This window comes from Pteronotus mesoamericanus, unplaced genomic scaffold, assembly GCF_021234165.1.
Source record: "Pteronotus mesoamericanus isolate MK-2021 breed Mesoamerican mustached bat unplaced genomic scaffold, CSHL_Meso_final contig_20, whole genome shotgun sequence".
NCBI lineage: Eukaryota > Metazoa > Chordata > Mammalia > Chiroptera > Mormoopidae > Pteronotus > Pteronotus mesoamericanus.
In genome coordinates, this window is record NW_026555085.1 from 11,894,054 (window position 1) to 11,917,998 (window position 23,945).

The following is a 23,945-nucleotide window of genomic DNA, read 5'->3' on the forward strand; positions in this document are numbered from 1 at the left end:
TTTTGGTGCAAAGTCAAAATGGTTTAAAATGGTTTACTCACATTTGTTAAAATCAGAACTGAAAAGATGATGTGTATAAAAGAATAAAGAGGTTCTTTATTACTATAGCCCATTGTATCTTTAATGTTCCATCCCCTGCTGCCAACTGATCAGAACACGTGGAGTCAACAGAGCAGTTACACAGAAGTCAAAATCGTCTCAGTGGAAGCACTCTCATTTCAGCCTATGAGGCTGGCCCACCCTCATTTCAAGAGTCTGCACAACTAGTCTCTCTGAGGCTTTATGACTTGCTTTCTTCTTTTCCCTCTGGTATCGTTTCCCAGATTGGTTCCTTGATGTGTTCTGGTAACCGTTCTAATTTTGTCTAAAAAGAGAAAAATAAAATTGTAATACAATGTGAACTTAACTCTTTGGCTACAAAATAGATTAATTTTGTTCCCTTAAATCCTCTTTTTTGTCTTTTATCTTTTTCTAGGGCTCTGAAACAGAGAGAAGAAAACTTGATGATATATAAAACTCTGACATATATAATCTATGTGATCCTCAGTGATCATTGGGGACTACCACCTAATGCGGTCCCCATGTCTAGGCAACTCCTGAGAGGGAAGGACACTTCAGAGGCAGCTCGGGGAGGATGTGGCTGCAGAGGCAGGATCTGGATGAGCTGCACAGGGAAGCGGAGACCGCAACCACTGTGGGAACCCCTCCCCCAGGCCCGCCACAGGCTCTCCCCTTCACTCAGTGGGCTGGGTCATCAAAAAGACATGACCGCCGGTTTGATTTGTGAGCTGAACCCAGGTGACTGAAGGCTGCTTGCCCCCTCTTCTGTGTCTGGGATGTGTGCTCCCTTTGCTTTCCGTTCTTAGAACCTGCTCCAAGGATACAGGCTGGAGACAGAAATGTGGTACTGAGACTACCTGGACTGGGTACACGACTGACCCCAGTTAAAGCCCCCTAGGTATGCGAATGACCCCAGTTTGGGCCTCCCCAGAAACTTTTAAGATTTGGCAGGTGGGTGCAGAAATCTAATTATCTTCCAGCTGCTCAAGACAAACTGTTAACTTCCCTTGCTTATTAAACCTGCCACCTACCGTTTGGAGTGGTCTGCATCTTTCTTCAGTCTCTCCTTGCCCTCCGCACCCAGGGGTGGTTTCAGATTCCACCTGGGAAGCTCCAGAGAAGGCTGTGACCCAACACAGAGCTGCTCTCCAACAGAGGTGGAGATTAAAGTCATACCTTTGTAACTTCCATGGCAACTCCTTCAGGTAAGTTTCGCTGAATGTACTCCAAGTAGACATCTGCTGTACTTCCAGTTAGATGTTTTAACTAAAATTTCAAACACAAAATTGGTTCACACTGTTAGAGCAGAAACTTTTAAGTTTTATTGGTAAAAGTGGTAGAACCTTTTCTTCTTTCTCTATGAAATCTTACACAGAATTCCAATTAAAAAAAAAAAAAAAAGAGGTAGATCCTCTGGTTGAACTGAATTGGGGGGAGGGGGCACGGCCTTGAAGCGCCCTTCCTCCCAGATGCTTTAAAGCCAGGGCTCCGCGGAGCTCAGCTGGCAAGCACGGCATCAAAGCAGTACACTTGGAAGAGTTTCACAGAACAACTTGAGACAAAAGGAAAAGAAGACTAGATTATAAGATAGTTAGTATGAAATTTTCCTCATACCCCTCGGGGAGGTGTTTCTGTTGGACATGGGTACAGAACATTTTGGGGGTTCTCTGCATTTAAATTTGGGACTACGTTTTAATCGTATTTGTACCCACAATGCATAGTACAGGGCTTCCAATGTAGAAGATGCACAAGCACTTGTTTTAATAACATTTATCAACCATTTACTATGTGATGGAAATGTCCTCAATGCTTTAGTTTACCCTCACACTAACCTACAAGAGGGGTACCCTTATTATTCTCATTCTCCAGAGGCAGGAATTTCTAGTTCGTAGGTGCCTAGACTGGGACCTGGCTGCCTGGCTCTGGAGCCCAAGCACTATGCTTACCCTAGTGGATACACAAAAGAATAAGATGAATGAAAAAACCTTAATGCTGCCCATCATAGACATGGGAAATCCAGTTAGTACATGAATAGCATTATAAGAGCTGTGTGAAAATTTAACTAGAATATTTGAAAAGCAAACAAAATTATTCCAATGCTATGTTATTGTATAAAAGTCAGTATAATATGCATTATTAAGTTAAAGTATGAACTATTCTAAAAGATGGTTTTATTTGAGTTTGATTTTCCTATCTGCCACGTCCATAAACACAAAAGGAAATGCACCTTGTCTACAACTATGACACATAAGCTGACTGAAAGAAAGTCAACAGAGTCAATGTCAAAGGAAAGTTATACTGGTATGAAATCTGGGCATTTCAAAAATACCTCTATGTTTGAAATTAACTCACCTCTAAACATCTGTAAAGTGTTCTCATTTCATACTGAACTCTGTGCTTCTTGAAAATATGCACTGATTTGAGAAGAGTAAATCGCTCTATTTTCCTTGGAGGTTCGTATCTGAAAATTAATGGGCAAAACAACATACTTAATCTAAGTGATGTTAAAACCTTAGTCACTGATGTCGAAGCATGGTTCCACAATTTTGTAGGCAAAACTCATACTCAATTACAGGCATTAACTACCATTTATAGACTTCATTTGTCAGGACTGTCATCTATGTTATAACAACTGCTGTCACAAGCTCAGGCCAAAATAAACACATTCAGACAGCAACACAAACATTTTTTCACAGACCCAAAGGTGAGCCTTGGCATGCAAGCACACGCACACACATGCCTTCAGATGCACAGCTCTGAAGTCCCTTACTGACCAGAGATATGAACTGTGAAGATAACGCCAGTGTGTTGGACACAGCTGTAATGTCTGCTGTGTTACTTTAGGAAAATGTACAGATATATCAATAACCACAAAACCATGGTCTGCTATGGAAAATGTGCGTCCTTCTGATTTGCTACAAGGCAAGACAGGCAAAGCCCCAAATGGGCCTTGTTCTACATCAGGAGCAGGTGACAAGACAATTGAGGTAGTTACACTTGACCCTGCAGTGACTTCAGGGCCACATGAAGCTCACCTCGCTCAGACATTAAGTTACTGGGAGAGTGGTGTTTCTCAGGGCAGTTGTGAAACAATGAATTTATCAGCCAAAGATGATCAAATCAAAGAATCTAGGGATTCTTGGGTCTCCGCATGTCTCTAAAATTGATAGAGAAAGGATTTCCTTCATTTTCTGGGTTCACTCATTCTAGTATTTAAACATTCTAGGAGACAGGAAGGGATGAACCTGTTTAGGATAAAATGACAAAGCTACACCCTACCTATCATGAGTTCCATCCCATTTTAAGAGCTTAGACCTAGCCTGAATCAGCACCATTCTCCTGGTTGATCACGTTACCGCAGCTGACAGGTCAGACTAGGAAAGATCATACTTACACTTCAATAGAGATACCAAGTTCTTTTGCGGCAAGCACAGCAAAATATTCGTAACTGTCCAACACAGCCTTATCATGGCCTTTTACTAAAACTGACAGGCGCTTATATAATGTGTCTGGTTCATCAGAAATGGTTATCTACAATTTTGAAACAGAAAAGTTTCATTCACGGTTCCTCTAATATTTACAACTAAAATATTTAACATATTACTCTCAATTGAGCAACTTCAGAGTTCAATAATAAATGATGAGAAAAATGCTAACATTTGAACACTGTGAGCTTAAGTCTCTAGATACTATCACATTCAGATCTGCACAATGACCCTTATAATTTATTATTAAAATGCAGTTTCAATCAAAGCAACTTTCAAGGCAACCTACAAAATCACTTATGGAGCCTTCTAACTTACTCTGCTACTTCCAGCTGAATGACAGTGGGCAAGTCATGATTTCACTGCACTTTAGTTTTCTTATATATAAAAGACAGAAGACTGATGCTACAGAACACAGCATTTCTTAAGGGAATACATAAGAAAACACAGATTAAAGTGTTTATAAATGATTAAACATTGTTATATGAAGGTGAGCGATTACGATTCATACTATTTATCAGGTTTTATTCATGTGCTTTGCCTGCCATAATAGAAAAATTACTCACTTCTAACTCCTAATTAAAATGTTATGACACTGACTATACATATAATTTCCACCTCTTCTATTCTAATACAATACTTAAAATCTTAGAAATAATGGGTATGACATTTCCGACTTTCTTCCAAGAGGTGAATTACCTTCACTTCATTCATTCATTGAACCAGTAATTTATACATACTAATCTAATGATTCAGGGTTAATTACTTTGCACCTGAAGGAGATCAGTTACCTAACCAGGAAGCTCTCAATTACCCCAATTAGGGCTGTTGGGGGAACAGAATATACTGATATCCTATTGCAGGAGTTAGGGGAGGAGGGAAGGGGAAATATAGCCCTAAGATGTATTCTGATTGATTCCTACAGGGTTTTAAAGAAATTCTGAATCTGTTAAAAAGATCAAATGTAAGGAGATTTCACAGAAAAATCTGGATTTCAATTTAGCTTGGAAAATTTAGACAACTTGGCATGCCTAGGTCTGATTTCCCACGTGGCAACAATGGCTACGGCAAGTAGCAGCTGTCTCGCTTATCACAGGCACAGCCTGTCATTGTGACCACTCTGTTACCCCTCCTCACAGGCCTAGCCCATGCAGGCATCTATGCTGGAGACCGGGGGTGTGTGTATATATATATTGTCATGGAAACATATCCAGTATCTACTAAGTGAAAAAAATGAAGCAGCAGCACATTATGTATAACACAATTCCATTTTGGTGTGTGCACACAGATATAATAATTATATGCAGATAAATATCTAAAATGATTCACACTGAACTGTTAAAAAGGGTTATTTTTGAGGGGTAGAACTGAAAAAATTGAAATGTGAGGATTTCAAAAAAAATTACAAATAACACAAAAACTGGGTTGAAGAAATCCTGGCTTTTACTCAAATGAAACAAGGCTACATGGCTCCTTGTGGATTTTACTTGTGCTAACACTCTTTCTCACTGTGAACAATAAAGCACTGTCCAGGCCCAGGCTCCATGTCTTAAAATGAAAACAAAGACTTAAGAGCTACAAGAAAAATTCTTTTCTAGAATGTATCAAGTATCCTGCGTCATTAATTATGACAACTCTTCACATTATGCTGACTTAAAAGCAAAAATCTGCTCACTCCCAGTTACTTGGGGCAAATAATTTATGCCTTTTAGAACTTACCTAGATCCCCTGAAAGAGAACATGAGCGCCAGGGACCACTGAATACTCTACTCAGCACACTGTGCATTTGCCAGTATTCCAGAACAATTTTTTTTAGTTATAAAGTATTTAGGAAGCAATCTCAAATGAAATAGTATTATAGTAATAGTATTATTACTAATGTAGTTCCTTATGCCAGGAAATAGGGAGTACATACTTCAGGCTTGGTCAAATCCTTGGGAACATCAACATGTAGGCTTGAAAACTGTACCCACTTCCTATTGGTACTGCTGTGAAGGGGGAAAAAAGGAGAAACCTAAGTAAAATAGCACAAGAGCCCATTTTCTCGTTCAATTTAGCACATCTGATTACATACTTACAAAAGAAAGCCATCATTTTTGGATGTAGTGCTTGTAGAACTGTTTACAGAAAATTCCCATGAACCCTTAAAAAGCAAACAAAAAAAGGAACATGTTAGAATTAAAGCCAATCCCCAAACCATTCATAGTTTCCATTAAAAAAAAAATCAAAAGATGTACGTTGCTTCAAATAAAGGGCTATCTCACCCTTAGCTGGTGGGGCTCCTCCCATACACCAAAGGGCTGAGGGTTGATCCCTGGCTGGGGCACTTATGGGAGGCAACCAATCAATGTTTCTTTCTCACATCGACCTTACTCTCTGTCCTCTCTAAAATCAGTAAACATATTTTAAAAAATAAAGGGCTATCTCATTATTTCAGATGAAGATAATGGGGTAATTAAATGCCAAATCAGATTTTATTTTTTACAAAAAGAAGACAATGGACAAATTGATAATCAAAAAGGACTCTCAAAATACTAAAGAATCTATATATATTAAAGCTTAGAAGAACTTTTTTTTTTAAACAAGCAATTCTCACATTAGAATAACAGCTATAAATTAAATTTGAGGGCATCAAAGAAAAATGTGGCTTAATCTTCCAATTATTTTTACATTTTAAATGTACTTCAACATAATAGTAATCTGCCTCAATATTTTTGAGCCATAAAAGCCTTAAAAATTTATTAGGAGTTGAAATAAGAATTCTAAAGTACCCTTCTTTTGAAGCTTTCATACATCTTTTCCAGTGTGTATTATTTGATTTGACAGGGATAACTAGCTTACAAGTAAACTGAAATATACACTGAAACTTACACCCATTTTACACCACTACTGTACCTCAAAATGCAACAATCCAGCCTTTCCAAATCCTTTACTGTTGGCTCCCCCTAGTGGACAGAACTTCTGGTTGTAGGAGATTTACAGTACTATGCAGATATAACTTGCCACCTACTTTTCCTTTAAGCTTTCTTGAGATATACAAGGTCTGTCCAGAAGATATACAGCCATATAATAGGGAAAACAGACATTTACTGAAGAAGACACAAGAGACAAGAAACATTGTAGCCCTGGCTGGTGTGGCTCAGTAGACTGAGCCCCGCCAGTTTGATTCCCAGTCAGGCATGTGCCTGGGTTGTGGGCCAGGTCCTCACTTGGGGGTATCAGAGAGGCAACGGATTGCTGTTTCTCTGGCATTTTTTCTCCCTCTCTTTCCCCCTCTCTCATAAAATCTTTAAAAAAAGAGAGAGAACATGCACATAGGACAATGACGCCTCAGTCCCCTACAAAGTAGGCACCTTGGGACCTCACAGTTCCCATCACTATCAGCCACCCTGTCATATTTTCCTGAATACCATGGATGGTCTAAAAAATCTTCCCTTTTGAAGGTGACTTTAGTTTTGGGAAAATTCAGAAGTCACAGGATGCCAAATCTGGGCTGTAGCGGGGGCAGGGTCACCTGGGTAATGTGTTTGATCAAAAAACTGCATGAAATGTGATGTATAAGCAGGTGCATTGTCATAAAGAAGCTGCCAATATAGCTGCAGCCTTCTGAATCATCCAAATAGTTTCCAAGGAGGAATGTTCATGTTCAATACAAAATTTGATGCAGATTTGTTGCTCTACTCGTTCAGTCATTTTGAATTCAACGGCCACACAGTACACATGCTCACTCAACCATGCCTACCACCTCTACTGACTAGTACAGTGAGGTTGTCCTTGTTCACACATGCTCATTCCAGTCCACTCTCCTTGGCTGCCAGGGTACAATGGTGTTGTGCAAACCATTCTCGTTACATTAACAGTGGCTGGACTTCTTTTCTGGACAGACCTCATAAATGTGTACCCGAGAAAGTGGAAGCATAATAGGACCCTTAAGAATACTCTGAAGATGAGAATAACTGTTTAGCACAAGTGAAGCTTAAATAAAACTGAGGGTCACATAAATATGTTAAAAAAGCCTATTGTTAACTTACTGTCCTTCCCCTCTCAACCCAAGATGGAGGCAAAATTAAAATTTTCATATTCTCTGTTGGATCGGAGGAAAAACAAAAAGAGGAGGAAATAAGGTACAATATAAGGTAGGAAGAGGTGTTACTTTTCATGCATAATAGAAAACTCCATCCCCACATTTCTGTCAGTGACCCCAACAATTCGGTTGTGCCGAAGGACAATAGGTCTAAGGCATATGACACTTGCCAATCATATTCTTCCAGTATAAACCTCTGCTTTTAAAAGTTGGAGACTAAGTGCTGTTACAGCCACAAATCAACCGTAAAAAGTTCTTAAAAAATTTTTTTATAAAATTATTGATTTGAGAGAGAGGGGGCATGGAGAGAGAAACATCAAATTGTTGTTCCACTTATTTATGCATTCATTGGCTGATTTTTGTATGTGCCCTGACCCCTGACCAGGAATCTAACCAGCAATCTTGGCATGTCAGGATGATGCTCTAACCAACTGAGCTACTGGACCAGGGCAAAAAGTTCTTAAAGCTTTCTTTTTGAGAAGGTTGAAGGGTATCTGGGTTTAGTTGTCTTGGTCCAAAATTTCAACTGCTAAGACCACCTGACTTTTCTTAACAACAGTTATTCTCAAAGTGTGCTCTGAGCACCTCTGGGGAGCCCCTGAAACACTTTCAAGGGACTGGAAGATTCAAACTAGTTTCATAATAATACTAAGGTTTTATTTGCAACTTTTTCACTCTCATTGTCTTACAAGTGTACAGTGCAGTTTTCCAGAGGTTGTATGTGTGATATGAACACAGAAGCAGATATGAAAATCCAGCGGTCTTCTATTAAGCCAGACAGTAAAGAGAGTGGCAAAAACATAAAACACTGCGTCTTACTAAGTTTGCTTTGAAAACTTAATTATTTTCTATAAAAATGTGAATTATGTTAACATATAATGAGTTTATTAGTGTTATCTAAAAGGAATAAACACTTTTATATTGGTTTATTTTCTAATGAGCTAAATAGCGATAACTAAAACCCACAAAAACAAACTTTTTTTGGCTTCTCGACTATTTTTAGACTGTAAATGGGTGCTGAGGCCAAAATACTTGAGAACCACTGCTTAAGTTTTTGCTTCTTCCCCCCAACACCGCACAGGATACTTCATCCACTCCTCTGACTTCAGTGACTCTCGTCTAAATCTGCGAAATCCTGCATTGGAGGAGAGTATCTCAATTTAGTTCCGTGGGAAGAATCTGAGACCTTGTGCCAGCTCAGCCCCTCAAGGCCAAGTTTCCGGTCTTCCGAGCCTCACGGCGGGGGTGGGGGGTGGCGGAAGGGGGTTTGGAACATATATTCAATATCCTTTCCAGCTCTGTCATTCTTTTTGTTCCTGTTTTTGCCCTGACTTATGTTTTATACTGTGAGAGAATTCGAGATAACACCAGCCCCTTTCTTGCCACCTTCCTGCGAATGAGCAAAGGTGCGGAATAAAATCGGGAAAGGCTCCTGATGGCCAAAACGACGGCTGGCAAATGTCCCTGTTGGCTCGCTCAGTTCCCCCAGCCTGCCCAGTACCTGCCTGCCAAAGACGCCGGCACACGGCCCCAAGCGCTGCTCGCGCCGCCATCTTGCCGTCCAGCCTCCCAGGATCGCTTCCGGGGTCATAGTGCGTCCTCAGACCATAGAGTTCCGCAAAAGGAGAGAGTATATTCTTGTGTTCCGGCAAAGAACCATAGAGATGTGATTCCATGCTTTTTTAAGGTTGGGGCTCGGAATCCCGTTGGCTTCCAGTGGGTTGTCTACCAGCCGGACCTTGTGTCTTGATAAAGTTCCTTCAGCCCGTGTCTAGATGGTTACCAAGGCCCAGAAAATGTTTTCCTCCACAGATCGTGTCTGTCGTATGTGGTTCCTGTTTTGTCCGATGCAAACAAAAACACGTGTTTGGAAAAGATATTGACAGCGGTTATCTCTGGGTAATGGATAATGGTTGATTTGTTTTTCTATTTATGTATTTTTCAAAGTGTTACAAAATCCGTATTTCATTAAAATGAAAAGTTGATCACTCCATTAAGCCCTGGTTCCCTCCCTTTTCCGTACTGCAATAGCCTTGTATCACGTTCCTTAATCCCGCCTTCCTTCCCCCCACACCTGCTGGCATTTTGGGGTTCCAGTCGTCCTGTGCGCGCCGCTGTCCTACTGATCTTCCTAAGTCTTCATTTCCTTATGTTACTCTAGGTACTTCAGCATTACAGTGGCTGTACCACAAGCCAAAAAGTGTTATAACGAAAAAATGTCCTTTTATTTATGTTCATCATAATTTAGCTCCAACTAAAAGGCTTGTTACTGGGTTTTGTTGTAATAAAAATTTTTTCCTTTTGTGTAATCCTCTAGACTTTACTTCCCTCAAGTGCGTTCACATATGCGATTTAGTATAATGGAAAACCCTGGCCTTATAATCGGGAGATCTGGGTTGTAAACCTAGGCTCACCATTTAGTTGAGTGATTTTGGGCAAGTTACTTCCCCACTCTGAGCCTCAATTTTCTCATATATCAACTGGAGATGGTAATAGTTCCTACTTCAAATAGTTGTTATGAGGATTAAATGAGATACTGATGGGTGATGTTTGCTACAATGCCTGGCACATAATGCAAAAAAGTGTTATCCAGTATTTATTTATACCATAAAATTGCTTCTACTACACCTACCTCACAAAATTGTTGAGAAGCTTAAAAAATCAAATTGATGGGAACATTTTGTGGCATCTAACTAAAGTATTGTGCAAATGTAAAGTTGTTTTTGTTTTTTTCCCCTTTCCACAAGTAGATATTGCTTACCCTAATTTTCAGTCTAGAGAACCAAGGAAGAGGTAAAATGTTTTGCCCAATATCACACAAATTGATGAAAGACCTAGAACCAAAAATCAGTTTTCTGGCCCCTTAGATTGGCCTCTGTTGATTAGAACTCAGTCTGTGTGGAGATGCTGTGGAGATGCCAGTGTGGCCCCACCCCAGAGCGTGGAAACCCCGCTTTGCCTGTGTGCCCCTCTGCTGTGCTCAGCTGTGGCGCGGCCTGATAGGCCGCCCAGTGCCCTTTTCAGGATCCCTCTCTGAACTGTGACATTCGAAGTTGGCTGGTGTCTCTCAGCCAGTGGGGTTTTCTAGCTGCCGTCCAACTCTATTGTGGCTTCTGAAGTTTGCATCAGTTTCTCTATTTGCATCTTCTGTGATGGGTCCTCAGCCTGCTGCTGCCTGCTTTGAGTAGCCTCAGCTGGGTGAGGGTCCCGCGGCCATGATGTTGGGGACATTACAGTTTGCAAATGACTTTTCACCCATGTTACCTAATCTGATCCTTATGTAAAGACATGTATTTTATCCTAATTTTATAAATGATGAAACGGAGGCTCAGAGATGAACTGGCTGACACAAAGTCATACGGTCAGTTAATTACAGCTGAACTAGTAACCATTTTCAAGGCCCTAGTTCAATGCCTTTCTACCCCTACAGTGGGCTGGTGCTGACCCTATGGTTCGCTCCAGTTCTAGTTAAGTCTCTTTTGAATGTGAGGATTAGTGATTCCCACTTCTGCACCCTCCTGCAAAAACAGGTGTTTATCTTCTTATTTTAAAAGACATGTGTGGCCTGGACTGCTCTTGCAACTGGATAAGTGGGCTCAAAGCATGCTCAAGGCCTGGATGCCCTCTCTATTCCTGAGGCCAAACACGGTCTCTTTATCAATGGGCTCTCTCTGCTTACAAATAGTTTCTGCTCCCTCACAACTGTGCCTTGCATGCGGCCGCTGCTTGCTGCCTCCAGCTCAAGTTTCTCCATTCATACTCTCAAATGTGGGAATTTGATTTGGTCCCTTCATTTTCCTGGGCTAAGCCATGCCACGTGTGACCTAATGGCCTATGGACCTAACATCTCGGAGTCAGGTGCCAACCCTGGTCCAATTAGCTGGGGGCAAGGTGGGAGTCACGGTGAGAGGTAAACCCAGGTGTTGCCAACAGTGGGGCTGTGAACAGGGCTCTTTGGTATGATGGGTGGGCAAGGACAGTTCTAAAGCTTGGCTTCTTCCCTACCACCTTGACTTTCAAACCTTTGACCTAATGCAGATAAATAGGTCAAATAATTCTGGAGAGTTGATGCAAGTCCACTTTGCTTTCTATCCAGGAAAAATAAAAATATGTGCATTGAATATTTCTAAGTTATATATTTTGATTGTACCAGTGGTTCTATTTTCAAAGACAGCCCTTTTCTCCTGGTTGCCATGGTTTCATGGTTTGTATACTTACCTACAAACTCATCAAGTTGTATACAATAAATATGTATAGCTTTTTATGTCAATCATGTGTCAATTAAGTGGTTAAAAATGGCAATACTTCTGAAAATAAAATCACACAAGCCGAGGAAGTAATGACCCAAAACAGTCAAAGGAGAGATCAGTATGTAACAATATATATGTTGGAATGCAAAACAAGTATGTAGGGCTGCTCTGGCCTTTGTAACTCAAACAGCTACAACCGAGTCCCTTGGGGTTAGGTATGGGGAGGACAGCCTTTTCCAAAAGATTGTATCTCTTAGAGGAAATGATCAGCCCTTTGGCTCTTTCATACAGGGGTGTCTGTGATCCAAAGATCACTGCGGTTCACTTAGGAATATATTATTCAATTTCTTAACATGCCTGCTTAATTACGTTTTGCTTCGTGTCAACATTAAAACCCATCCTCATGCCTAGAGCAAACTTCAGCTGGCTGGCTGGGGTGGAGGAGTCTGTAGGATTTAGAATTGACTTCAGGTAACTTCAGAAGAGGTTTTGTTCTCTCTCTCTCTCTCTCTCTCTCACACACACACACACACACACACACACACACATGGATACCCATACCTGAAAGATTAATTTAACAGATAGTTGCTGAGTACCTATTTTAAATTTCTGTGTATGTGTGGGTAATGGTGAGGCAGTTCACAATATTAATAAAGCATGACCTTTGCTTTTCCCAATGGTGGAATTGGATCAGCACTGAGGGCCCCTATGCTCTTCCTAAGTATTAAATTCCATGGCAGGAAGGAATGATGTCACAGTCATTTTTATACACTCAACTCCCCTGTGTATAATACAGTGTGGAATAGTGCCTGGTACATGGGGCTCACGAGTATTGAATGAATGACTATAACAGTAGGAGAAGTTCTTCAGATTGGACACCTGAGCCCCTGAAAGCAGAATTTAAATTTACAACACTGGCTAAATGCACAGTGCTTCTAGAGGAATAGCTGCTTTATTTGATGGAGGACTATCTTAACATAGATACCTAAAATTAAAGAAAAACAGCAACAAAAGAACCTAGAAGATCAAGGTCTTAACAAGTATGCCCCACTTAAAGCAAATTCTGTATACAATTCAGAATTTCAGATTTCTCTTGAAGTTTATTGTTGATCGTAAAAAGGAAACACATTCTTTAGAATTTGGAAATCCAGATTAGCATTGCATGCAAACCAGGGTGGACTGTGAGAGAGCTGTGTGAACACGAGCCCCCTAAACCGCAGTTGGCCCGCTATGGTTCAAGACCACCAACCCTTCAAGCGGCTCATCCACTGCCTGCATAGCAGAAATTCATGTCCTGGCCTCCAGGGTGGGGAGGAGGGCACTTTAGTGAGCATTAAATCTGACCAGCAGATCCCTGAACCACTCTAGAGTAACCAAGTTAATAGACAAATTAGCATTTATCCAGCATTGAGAAGTCATTTCAGTGGCTAGAAATAAGGAATGTTTAAACCAAATGAAACTCAAAAAGATAAAATTTTATTTTCAGAGCAGCTGATGCAATACTGAGTCAGGTTTCACAAATAAAAGGACAGTGTCTGTTTAGTTACATCTCTGTTTCAAGAATCTCTCTGTAGGAACTGTCATAAATTCCTGAGGCTACTGACTGGAACCTTTTAAGTTCTCCTGGCTCTCTGGGAAAAAAAAAAAAATTGTGAGAATTTTTAAAAACGTTTATCATTCAGGAGGGGGAAAACAACCTAGAATGCCCCAAATGTTTTTGTTTTGAAGGAATGCACCTTTTTTGGACAAGTCTATAAAACATTTTTATTTATTTGTTACATATGATGTTTAAATATAACTTTGCTTTCAAGCTTCAAACTTTTTTAAACCCCTGGTAAAATAAGACTTTTGGTTCATCTTAACAAAAACTGACCTAGGAAGAAACATTTTTAGCAAAATGTATTATAAAATTCACTAGAAAATACTGCCCTCTCTGCCAAAATGTTACATAAAATCCTTATTAAAAATACACACATTACAAAAGAAAAATTATGAATATGCTATACATAGTGCTTTTGATATGGACCAAGGGACCTGCATTCCGGGGAAAATACAGTTAAACACACTAGATATTATGATGTCAACTTATAGTGCAAACCTGAATAAATTGCATCCTGAAATGGGAAGGCATGCAAGTCATTTGTGGAGAATAGAACATAACAAAGCCAGAACAGGAAGCAATCACAACCACTATTTAAAAATGTTTTCGTTTTTATTACATTAATTTTTTTCAAAAATACTTTTCTTTACAATAGAACTCCTAGAAAATATTTACAACCTTCCTCTAATAAAATATAACAGCAGTTAAATATATTTGAAAATAAGATGGGTTTTTCCATAAAATATATCTGTTAACTTTTTATATACAAGCTTTCTCAAAGATCTAAATTCACTAATGAAAAACCATCAGAGAGTAAACAGTAACCGCGTTGAAGACATTGATTGACCTTCAGGAAGAGAAATTCTTTGGGGTGGGGGAAGCTAAGACACAACACATACATGCAGGCAGAATTTCAGACAAAAAATAAGTACAATGTGTTACTATGAAGTCAATTCTTTAAGTTGATATTGTCAAAAAATACTAATTCAGGAATTTGAACTGTCTCATTAAGGAGGAGTTCTTTGGTTATTTCAAGTCAAAAATGCTTACACTATACTGTGTGGAAAGTCAAAATTAAATTGTGCATTATATTTTTGCCTTGGCAACTCAAGTTTACTTTTAATGTTTAAAACTGGAATGGCTGGGCAAGTCTCCAAACAGAATGAATACATTTGCTTTATAAACATTTTTCTGGGCGTTGTCTCCTTTGATAGATAAGCTTTCATACACCCAATAGCAGAACTTTTCCACAGTCACCCTCAGACATTCACAAGCAGAGGGAAGTAGTCACTGGGACAGACGCCATCAGCCAGCCCCACAGCTGGGAAGGTTCTGGAAGTTCTGCCATGAAGTTGATGCACAATGCCCAGGGCAGGTCTGAACTCCAAACATGAGAATCACCTGTCTGAAATGGCAGCAAATAAAACCTTTTTCCCCCCCCCTAAAGATGAAGGAAACCTCCAAGACCTCTTTTCTGAAAACAGAGTAATTAAAGAGAACCTTTGTATTTATCTTCTGCCCTCGGCTTTCCTGAGATTGAGACAACACTGCCTGCGTGGGGCCACCGTGGGCCCTGAGTATGTGCTAAATGCTTCTGCAGAGTCAAACTGGAAAGGATGCTTGGGGCCCCATCCTCATGGTCCTGCTGGCACTTTCTCTAATGTTAAGCTAGTAACATGCCAGCAAAGCAGCCTGGCATGACTGCCACACCTACAGGAGCTGGGGAGCCAGCCTATCTGGGGTGGGTCAGGCCTGGAAGCCCCCCTCTCCGGAAGTCGCGCATTAAAGGCGGCGGGGGCGGGGGGCGGGGCGGTGTTTCTCCACCGGAGCGGTCCTCTCCTTGCGGAGGCCTTGCCCCGGTCTGAGGGTGCTCACTCATTCGCCCCAACAGAGGGACAGGTCAGTCTGACTCAGCCCAAAAGCCTGAGCTAAATGACATTTTTGAGGAATTACAGGTTATTATTACCTTCAAGTACAAACAGCAACCCTAATGACAGGGACAGGAGGAGGCAGAGTTATGTAGCTTGGAGGATTCTAGAAGTGCTTTGGTAAATGACTTTAATGAATACATTCATTGTTTGAATGCAAACATTGTAGCTAAAGTGGTATATGAAACCATTTTTTGTTGGCCTTTAATGCTATTGCCCTTGTATTTGCTATCAAATTTCTTAGAAAACCATTTTCTTCATAGTTAATGACAAAGTAAACTTCGGTCCAGCATAGATGAATTACAGCAAAATCCCCAGTGAATGAATTTCACAGTACTTCCAAACGGCACCGAGTCATTTCAGAACTCTGCTCATCACTGACAGTGCTGCAAAACTGAGCGGGCTCTTCCGATCTTGTGTTTGGGCAAAAGAACACTTCTTGGCTTCCCAGGTACTTCAATATGTGCCTCTCAACCGCCCACCCTAAACCCAGCCCTGGCAACTTTATAGTTGCGGCTGTTTTCTTCCAGATAGGCCTAGAGTGGGTTCTCACTGAGACACAGCTCTGCCAACCCGCGACGAGCCACCGGCCCCAGGGAGCACGGAAGACGCCACACTTGCTCTACAAACCAGGTCTTCGTGAATCACTGCCAGGGAGTGCAAGCCTGAAATTATACAGCCCTCAGTTCCTAGAGACAGGCCAAGTGACAGGCAAGGCAGGGAGGAAACTTCTCCCATTTGGCCAACTCTCCAAATGATGTGTGTGCAGAGGAAAGCGTGGCACGTGAGGACTTACTCAGCTCTCTGGAAAGCGACCTGCTAGCACGGTCTCCTGGCAGAGTTGCCAGGTTCACTGCACAGTACAGAATGAGGTCAGAACAAAAAAACAAAAACAAAAACAAAATAAAAAACTCTTGGTGGAAAAGGATGGCCCAAGGCCCTCGCAAGAAGAGGGCAGCCTGCTTCACACAGCCACACACGTACACACACTCACTGCAAGCTTTGGGATAAAAGGCAATCAGGACGGTTGACATCTGAAAGCAAAGGAACACGAACGTCCGGCTCATTCCCTGCCAGGAATGAGTTCACGGGAATGTAGCCCAGATGAAACGTCTCTTAAATAGAGTTGTGCCAATTATTTATTCCCCCTAACTTCCCACAAAAAAACAAATTTCTTTTAAATAAAAGGAAAAGAAACTGGATTTTTTCTTCTAAACCTGAATAAAACAACCACTTTTTAAACAGGTAGTTTAAAATGGTTACAAAACAAGCAGGCAGTCCAGGTCTCCTGATTAATGGAGATGCAGGCCGTGAATTTTCTTTGTCTGTGAGTGACAAACAGGCCTTTACAGTTCCGTGTCACCCTGAAGCAAAACTGAATCTTGATCATCCAAGAGGAGATCGGTGTCCACGACCTCAGCCTCTTCCATGACGCCTCCCAACTGCTGGACAACGTCGTCGTCAAGGATGTCCACGTCCTTGATGGGTTTGATTAGACTCATCTGGTCCAGGGGCAGCAGCCCTGGGGCCCCCACCGGCCCCGTAGTCCTCTCGATTGTGGCTGCCATTTCGGCCGCAAAAGCTGCCTTCTGAGCCTTTTGCCTCTGCTGTTCCTCCTGCTGCCTGTGAGTTTTCATGTGTGCATTTCGGCTTTTGATCTTGAAGAAGACTCTAAAAATGAAGAAAAAGAAGCATGTGATATTGAGAAGGAGATCTGAGAGTAGGGGACGTGTGGTCTGACATATCAGTCGGGCTGGCTTTGACAAAGTCCTTGGCTCTTGAGTTCCTAGGACCTCCTCCCCTGGTGACCTGTCACCATCCTGTCTTCTCCAAGCACTACAAACAAAGGTCATAGGGACAGAAACGCATTCACAGTGCACCAGGCTTCCTTCCTGTGTCAATGGAGGAAAAATCCTCAAAGGCCTCCTGGGCCTTACACGCTCTCTCTCACTCACTAAGCCTTTTTGAGCAACCTGGGAGCCCCCTCGCTCCAACAGCTCCCATCCCACTCCGGCCTCTGCCCCTGTTCTTCCGCAGTCAGAGTTCTTCAGGATCTGCACACACCTGGGTCAGTTCCTTCCTCCTCTGCCCTCTCCGACAGGACTCTTGTCCCCTCCACTCTAGCCCAAGTGCTCTTCTCACGGTCACCAGTACTCTGTGTGGCCAAACCTGATGGCTCCTCTTCTGTCTCTACTGCACCTGACTTCTGAGCTGCACCCTCCATTCCTGTCTACCTGAGACCTCTTCTTGCTGGCCATCCTTTTATCATTGTTTTCTATGGTCTGCCTTAGAATGAAGTAGTGGTTCTCAAATGGGGGTGATTTTCCTCCCCAGGGACCATCTGGTAATGTCTGGTGACATTTATGATCGTCACAACCATGGGAGGAGGTACTTCTGGCATCTAGTAGGTAGAGGCCAGAGATGCTGCTAAACATCCTACAATGCACAGGGCAGCCTCTCTTCCCCAAACAAGGAATTATCAGACCCAAATATCAGTGCTGAGGTTGAGAGACCCTGGGATAAGAGGTCTGCAAACTGCAAACTATGGTCAGTGGGCCAAATCCAGCCCCTTGCCGGTTTCTGTAAATAAAGTCTTACTGCAATACAGCCAAGTCTGGCCTGCCTGTTAAAATGTTCTATCTGAACCTTTTCCGGAAAGAGTTTGCCTAGATGTGAGACTGCCTGCCACTGGAGAGGGGACAGTGCAAAATACTCTATACTCATTCCTGAGCTCACAAAGGAAAATCAAAAACAAAACCAAAAAAATTAAAACCTCATTTCTAAGGCCGGAGTCAGAGTTGATGAATCACAACTGGACACAATGAAAATGGTATCTCAGCAGCTAACAGGGGCATTCTGCAAACACTGGCCTCATGCTGCTCCCAGCTGGGTAACCCTCTGAAAATAGTTCTGTTTTCTATAAAATCTTAACTGGAGTTATGGTGGAAAAAGGTTTCCAGTAACGTAAAACAACAAACCATTTAATGGATGTTGCAAAGAGCCAGAAAGCTCAAAAATACCAGTTTTTGTTAAAATGCCTTTTGTCTCCACCCGTAAAGAGTCGCAGCCTGTTGGAGCTGCCGAATGGAAGGTGCTGGCCCCTCTCACCTAGGCCCCCCAGGCCCCTCACCCCCCAGCAAGCGGGTAGGAGGTAACAAGAGTCGTCAGCCTGCGGAGGTTTCATTATTTCAAGTTAATAAACCTAATGATCAACGCAGGGGTCACTTCTTCCATGGTGGCATGAGGATGACATCACGTCCCGGCTCTGAAGGACATCACAGCACAGTCTCAGAAGGGGCTGATGCCTAAGTCCACCTCTCCCAACCCTGCGCCGCAGAGGGAGGAGAGCCGCTAGTTCTGATTCACTTTGGTGGGAGCCCCTGAACTGAGTCCGGTTTCCGTAGAGGCTAAGAGCCCAGGCCTGGGCCAACCTGCATGGTGCCGATCCCCATTCAGCCATGCACTGTGACAAGCGGCTTAACCTTTCTGTGCCTCGATGTCTCTATTTGTAAAAAGGAAGCTACTAAAAATACCTACTTTATAGGGCTATTGTAAAGATTAAATTAATCAATATAGGTAAAAATCCTTGAAAGGAGTGCCAGGCAAATAGTGACTATCTGGTAAGTGACAGCTACTATTAAGTGACCTGAAATATTCTATGACAATGTATATTTTAAGTAAAGATCCAAGTTGGTCTCATTCATACAACTAGGGATGTTTTCCTTGTAGAGGATATTTTAGCAGCTACTTGGCCAGCATCTGTCCAGGTAAAGAGTAATAGTACTTTTCACATGTGAGATGCTGGAGAGTAAGGGTCCTAAAGGGCATCACTCAGGACAATATACTCTCCCTCCAAGTAGGGCAGATGCACTGAGAAGGAAGCTGGAATTCTTATGATGTTATGGAAGGGAACCGTGTGCACCTTATCATCAATGGTATTTTCTATCTAAAGTAAATAAATAAACAATGCAAACCAACAGGATGGAGCAGTAATGAGGAACCCAGGTTCTGCATTAGAGCACCGCTGTGTTCAAATCTCCACTCTACTCTTAATGGCGGTTATGACCTGGGGCGAGTCATTTTACCTAACGTCCAATCCTTATTTGTTAAACAAGTTTAAAAACTGGATCTATTTCTGGGTGAGGATTAAACGAGCTCGTGCACAAAAAGCATGTAACAGAGTGCGTGCTCAGTAAACGTTAGCTGTTATTATTACTACCCACTGTCAGTTTCTCCTCTTAAGTTTTTAATTATATTTAAAAGGGCAGGCAGGAAAGCCAAATCCAAATAAGCTTTATTTTGTGAGTCAACTCTGATCAACGAGTTGGGCCACCTTGAAGGATTATAGTGGAAAGCATCTGAAGTCTTTATGTGGTGGACAAAGTGCGGTAATTGATTAGTGACGTCTGCCCCGGGCACAGGGTGTCTTAGAGCCATTCTCAAACTTACCAGGAATGCCAGTAACTACGGTCTGGGTGTGATGGGCAGAAATGGGAACGGAGTCCCATCCACCATTTTTGGAAAAGAATTAAGTTTTGTCACTAGAGATTTGCTCTCTGAAGATGTCCATCCTCATCAGACTTTACGACATCAGAGTGACCATACTCTAACTTGGAGACAAAGTCCACCCACCCTGAGACACCAGGCAGACGCCGTGGATAGTACCAGGGAGAATTCAGAGAGTCCAGGTACTTTTTCTAGCTGAAGAAAACTCAGCCCACCTTGGCCTGGCTCCCACAGAGGGATTTCCCATCTCAAACTTAGATTCGGTCCCTGGGCCAGTTCCACCTACTTGCCACACTCCTTGCAGGGGAAGATGGTGGTGGGGTCTGTCTCGCCGCTGGTGGTGCTGTGAGAGGGCGAGCTCTTCACCGAGCAGTACCCGCTCTGGGCACTGCCAGGCTTCTGCTTCCCGGAGGGAACAGCACCCCGAGCTTTGGTCACCTGATTGGTGCCACCGTGGATGCGGGCGTGGCCGTTGAGGGCCTGTCGGGAGCTGAACACCTGGGGAAGAAAGGGAGTGACATGACATCTACAGTCCTGAAAAGGAAATTAGGGTTGTTAGTTACTCAATGGTAAAACGTGTGATACTTCAAACAGTGTCTAACGACAGGGCACAGGGGTTTCACACTAGCAACCTCTGGGCCTATCCCACAACCACAAATGCCGCGCCACTAAAAACTCCACCGCCATAACCAGAGGACGGGGGCGATGTGGCCAGGGGAAGGGCAAAGCGGCCGTTGGAACCTCGGGAGATGGGGGCAGGGCTGGACGCCGCGCCTAATGGCGGCTGTGGCACCATCCCCCGTCCACCCTGTATTTTCCCCATCTGTACAATGAGGGGTTTGTGCCAGCTTTCAAACTTTTTTTTAAGCTAGTAACTACCTCCCCTCTTTTTCTTTTCTTTTCCCCTTTCCTTTCTTTTTTCACTTTAAAAAGACAAAAACAAATCAGGTCTTCCTCAAAAGCTCCAAGTTAAAAGCAGGGGGGCTCTGGCAGAGAGAGAGAGACAGCCCCCCAGAATGGAGCCTACTTGCTCAGCCCCCCAGAAGCCTAGAACCCTATGACACGCGACCTGAAAGACACTGACTCGGCTGCTCTGATATATTCTGTGCGTTATGTACAAACTCCAGTCAGTAGCGCATTACTGAAGCCATATTTTAGACCCCAAAACTTTACTATAGGATGATAAAAAAGGGAAGGGCCTGGACAATTTTTTGAAGCTTGCAATAAAGCAGGGTTTCCCCACCGCAACACTACTGACGTTGGGGCTGGGTAAGCCTTGCGGGGGGGCTGTGTTGTGTCAAAGTTTAGCAGCATCCCTAGCCTCTGCCCAGTGGATGCTGCAACCAAGTAGCATGTCCTTGGTTGTGACACAAATATTCTTGGACACTGCCAAGTGTTTGGGGAGAATAAAGTCATCGTCAGTTGAGAACCACTGCTGTAAAGGGATAGAATCCACACCCCTGAATTCCAAGAGCTCAATGTCAGCTAATGGGAGTGCCCCACAAGCTGCCCAGCTCTGGGTGGTTGTTCTGTGTTAAATTCACAAGCCCTGTCTGTGGTCTTACAGGGAAAAAAGATTTATTGCTGATTTAGCGGCCCAAACCTCCATGGGTCAGCAAGGATTAAAACACATTTTCCTCTGTGACTTTTAAAAGTCATTAAAAGGTATACTTCTTGCTGAGCCCATCTGATTGGGAAACATGAAAGATGATATCCCTCCCACTTGGTAAAGAATTTACTGTACATCAAGACTATGAATTGAGGAAGCACCCAATTTCTAAAAAAATTTACACGGAAATGCTGTCACTTGAAGTCACACCTTAATCACCCCTGGACAGAAGCTCTCTGCACAAAACAGCAAAGACTGACTGAAGCGTCCAGGTCATTAGACATCAAACACAAAAACAAGCTAGCAATTTCTTCTGTTCTCCTCAAAGCTACTATAAAATGTGTGTGTGTGTGTGTGTATGTATAAGCATTTTTTTCTTTTACCTTTTCACTTTTTTCTTAAATGTAAACCAACTGAATTTCTGCTTTAGGAGCTAATATTTTAAAGACTGTTGCTTTCTTCATCTAAGTGACAGACTCAATGAGCAGCATTCACTATATTCTGGAAAACAGTATTGTTCCACATAATGGACAAGCAAAGATAAGCGCTCACTTGAGGAAAACAGTGAAAGAAGCGACACTCTTATTTTCAAGTAATACCTCTAGAACGTGCCTGTACAGGTGTGCCTGGCTTTAGGAAACTGATTTGCGCAAAGCGCAATAACTCAGCCAGTAGGGGACTGGTGAGGGACTGAGAGTCCCAAGTAAAAAGGATATTTAAGAAATAGCCTATGGAATTCACAGGGAGCCTTAGACCAGCCCAGTACAGATGCTGTAAGGCCTTCCTTCAGTGCTAAGAGTGACCAAATGGTGAACTGGTTTTATTTTAGCTAAATGACGCTTCTAGGTTAAGTAGTTACACAGACTCCTTTTCAGTATTTTGTTTCCCCCAAAGAATATAAAGATAAACCTTAGCTAAGTCTTTGTAATTATGTTGCATAAGGACAATCTTCTATGGGCTCTCCCAGTGCAATTAAATGCAACAGGCCATGACCTGGTGTGACACAGCCCAGAGGAGGGAAGAGGCATGAAAGACCAGAGAGCGTGAGGTCTGGAGGCCCAGGCTCACTGCAGAGCCCTGGGCGCCAGCACTGAGCTCTGAGTTTCATGCTTCCTGAGGGCAGAACCTACTTCGTGTCCTCTGAGCATGTAGCTCAGTGCTTAACGCAGAACACACACACTCTAGAAATATCTGCTGGTGAATGGGTAAATAAACGCGATATAAGACAGAAAATCATGGCAACACGGAATCCCCTCCGCCCAGCTCCCTCTACAGAAAGTGCACGCTTTCCAAAGTGCACCATCTCTTACAGCCAGGCATAGCCATATGTCTGGCCGCCTCGCCCCAAGTCCCAGATCACTGGAGGGCGCAGAGGTACTTACAGCCCCACAGTTGGGCATTTCACAGATGAAGGAGCCGGAGGGCTGGCTGAGGGCCTGCAGGGGAGGCCCCTCTGCGGGAGCCAGGACAGGGCCTGGCTGTGGCTCTGGGGACTTGGGCACTTCACTCTCCTCTTCTCTTGTGGATTTCCTATCCTCTTCCTGGTCCTCCTCCTCTTCCTCCAACTCGTCGTCGTCTTCACTCGTCTAGTATTCAAGCAATAAAAGCAAAAGGGGGAAGAGTCCCCAAATGGCATTTTCAGTGACGAACAGAACCCATAGGCCGGGAGGTGGGGACTACAGCCGCTCCAAGGTTGGTCACTGGATGCTTTGAATTCTCTCCCCTGCCCCATTCTGGGTCCCCTATGACTTATATAAAAATATTTTAAGGCAGGGAGGAGAGATTTCTGTATGTAGAGTTTCTCTCCCTTGTTCGAGACCAGCAGACCTTAAAATGGACTAAAATCCAGGCAGGCTGCCCCACCTCTGTTTGTCTGCCCTGCTCTCTGTCCCCAGAGCCGTGTGGAGGGTTTTCCGGCACTAACAATACTGTAGGACCCTTTGGAGAGAGACTAAAGACCTGTCCTGATTTGTTTTATGGGCCTTGTAACCCTCTTCCATGCAAGATGCCTGAGATGTTGACTTGGCCTGTGGAAAGCAAGGGACGCCGGGGCCCCCAAGCGCCCCTGCTCTGATCCTGCCAGAAGAGAGAATCAAAGAGAGCACCATATTGACTTTGAAAAGGAAAGAAAATGGAAGGGAATAGTCCCTTTTATTTATTATGTGCCTTTCTCTTTTTTTTTTCTTGAAGATTTTATTTATTTATGAGAGGGGAAGGGAGGGGGAGAAACATCAATCGGTTGCCTCTTGCACAGTCCCCAGCTGGGGGCCTGGCTCACAACCCAGGCGTGCGCCCTGACTGGGAACCAAACGGGCGACCTGTCAGTTTGTAAGCTGGCGCTCAACCCACCGAGCCGCACCAGCCAGGGCTGTCATGTGCTTTTTTTATCCTGGTTTCTGATCATAGGCTTGTAGAAATGCCTT

The 23,945-nt window shown here is 43.0% G+C and overlaps 2 protein-coding genes across 2 annotated transcripts in view; both read right to left on the bottom strand.

Annotated features, from left to right (window-relative positions):
* On the bottom strand, positions 1-9,217 carry MRPS10 (mitochondrial ribosomal protein S10). The gene is made up of 7 exons (XM_054568759.1): positions 9,135-9,217; positions 5,624-5,688; positions 5,461-5,533; positions 3,455-3,591; positions 2,413-2,521; positions 1,237-1,326; positions 1-364 (listed from the first exon to the last, which is right to left on the bottom strand). The coding sequence occupies exons 1-7, from the start codon at positions 9,180-9,182 to the stop codon at positions 281-283; spliced, it is 606 nt and encodes a 201-aa protein (XP_054424734.1). The 5' UTR covers positions 9,183-9,217; the 3' UTR covers positions 1-280.
* A 7,338-nt stretch (positions 9,218-16,555) lies between these two features.
* Positions 16,556-23,945, bottom strand: part of TRERF1 (transcriptional regulating factor 1) — a 35,043-nt gene continuing 27,653 nt past the window's right edge. Inside the window, exons 12-14 of the mRNA XM_054568760.1 lie at positions 22,905-23,108; positions 20,200-20,411; positions 16,556-17,078 (exon numbers count right to left, since the gene is read on the bottom strand). Of these exons, the coding sequence (XP_054424735.1) occupies positions 16,754-17,078; positions 20,200-20,411; positions 22,905-23,108 (741 nt within the window). The 3' untranslated portion in view covers positions 16,556-16,753. The remainder of the gene's footprint in view (positions 17,079-20,199; positions 20,412-22,904; positions 23,109-23,945) is intronic.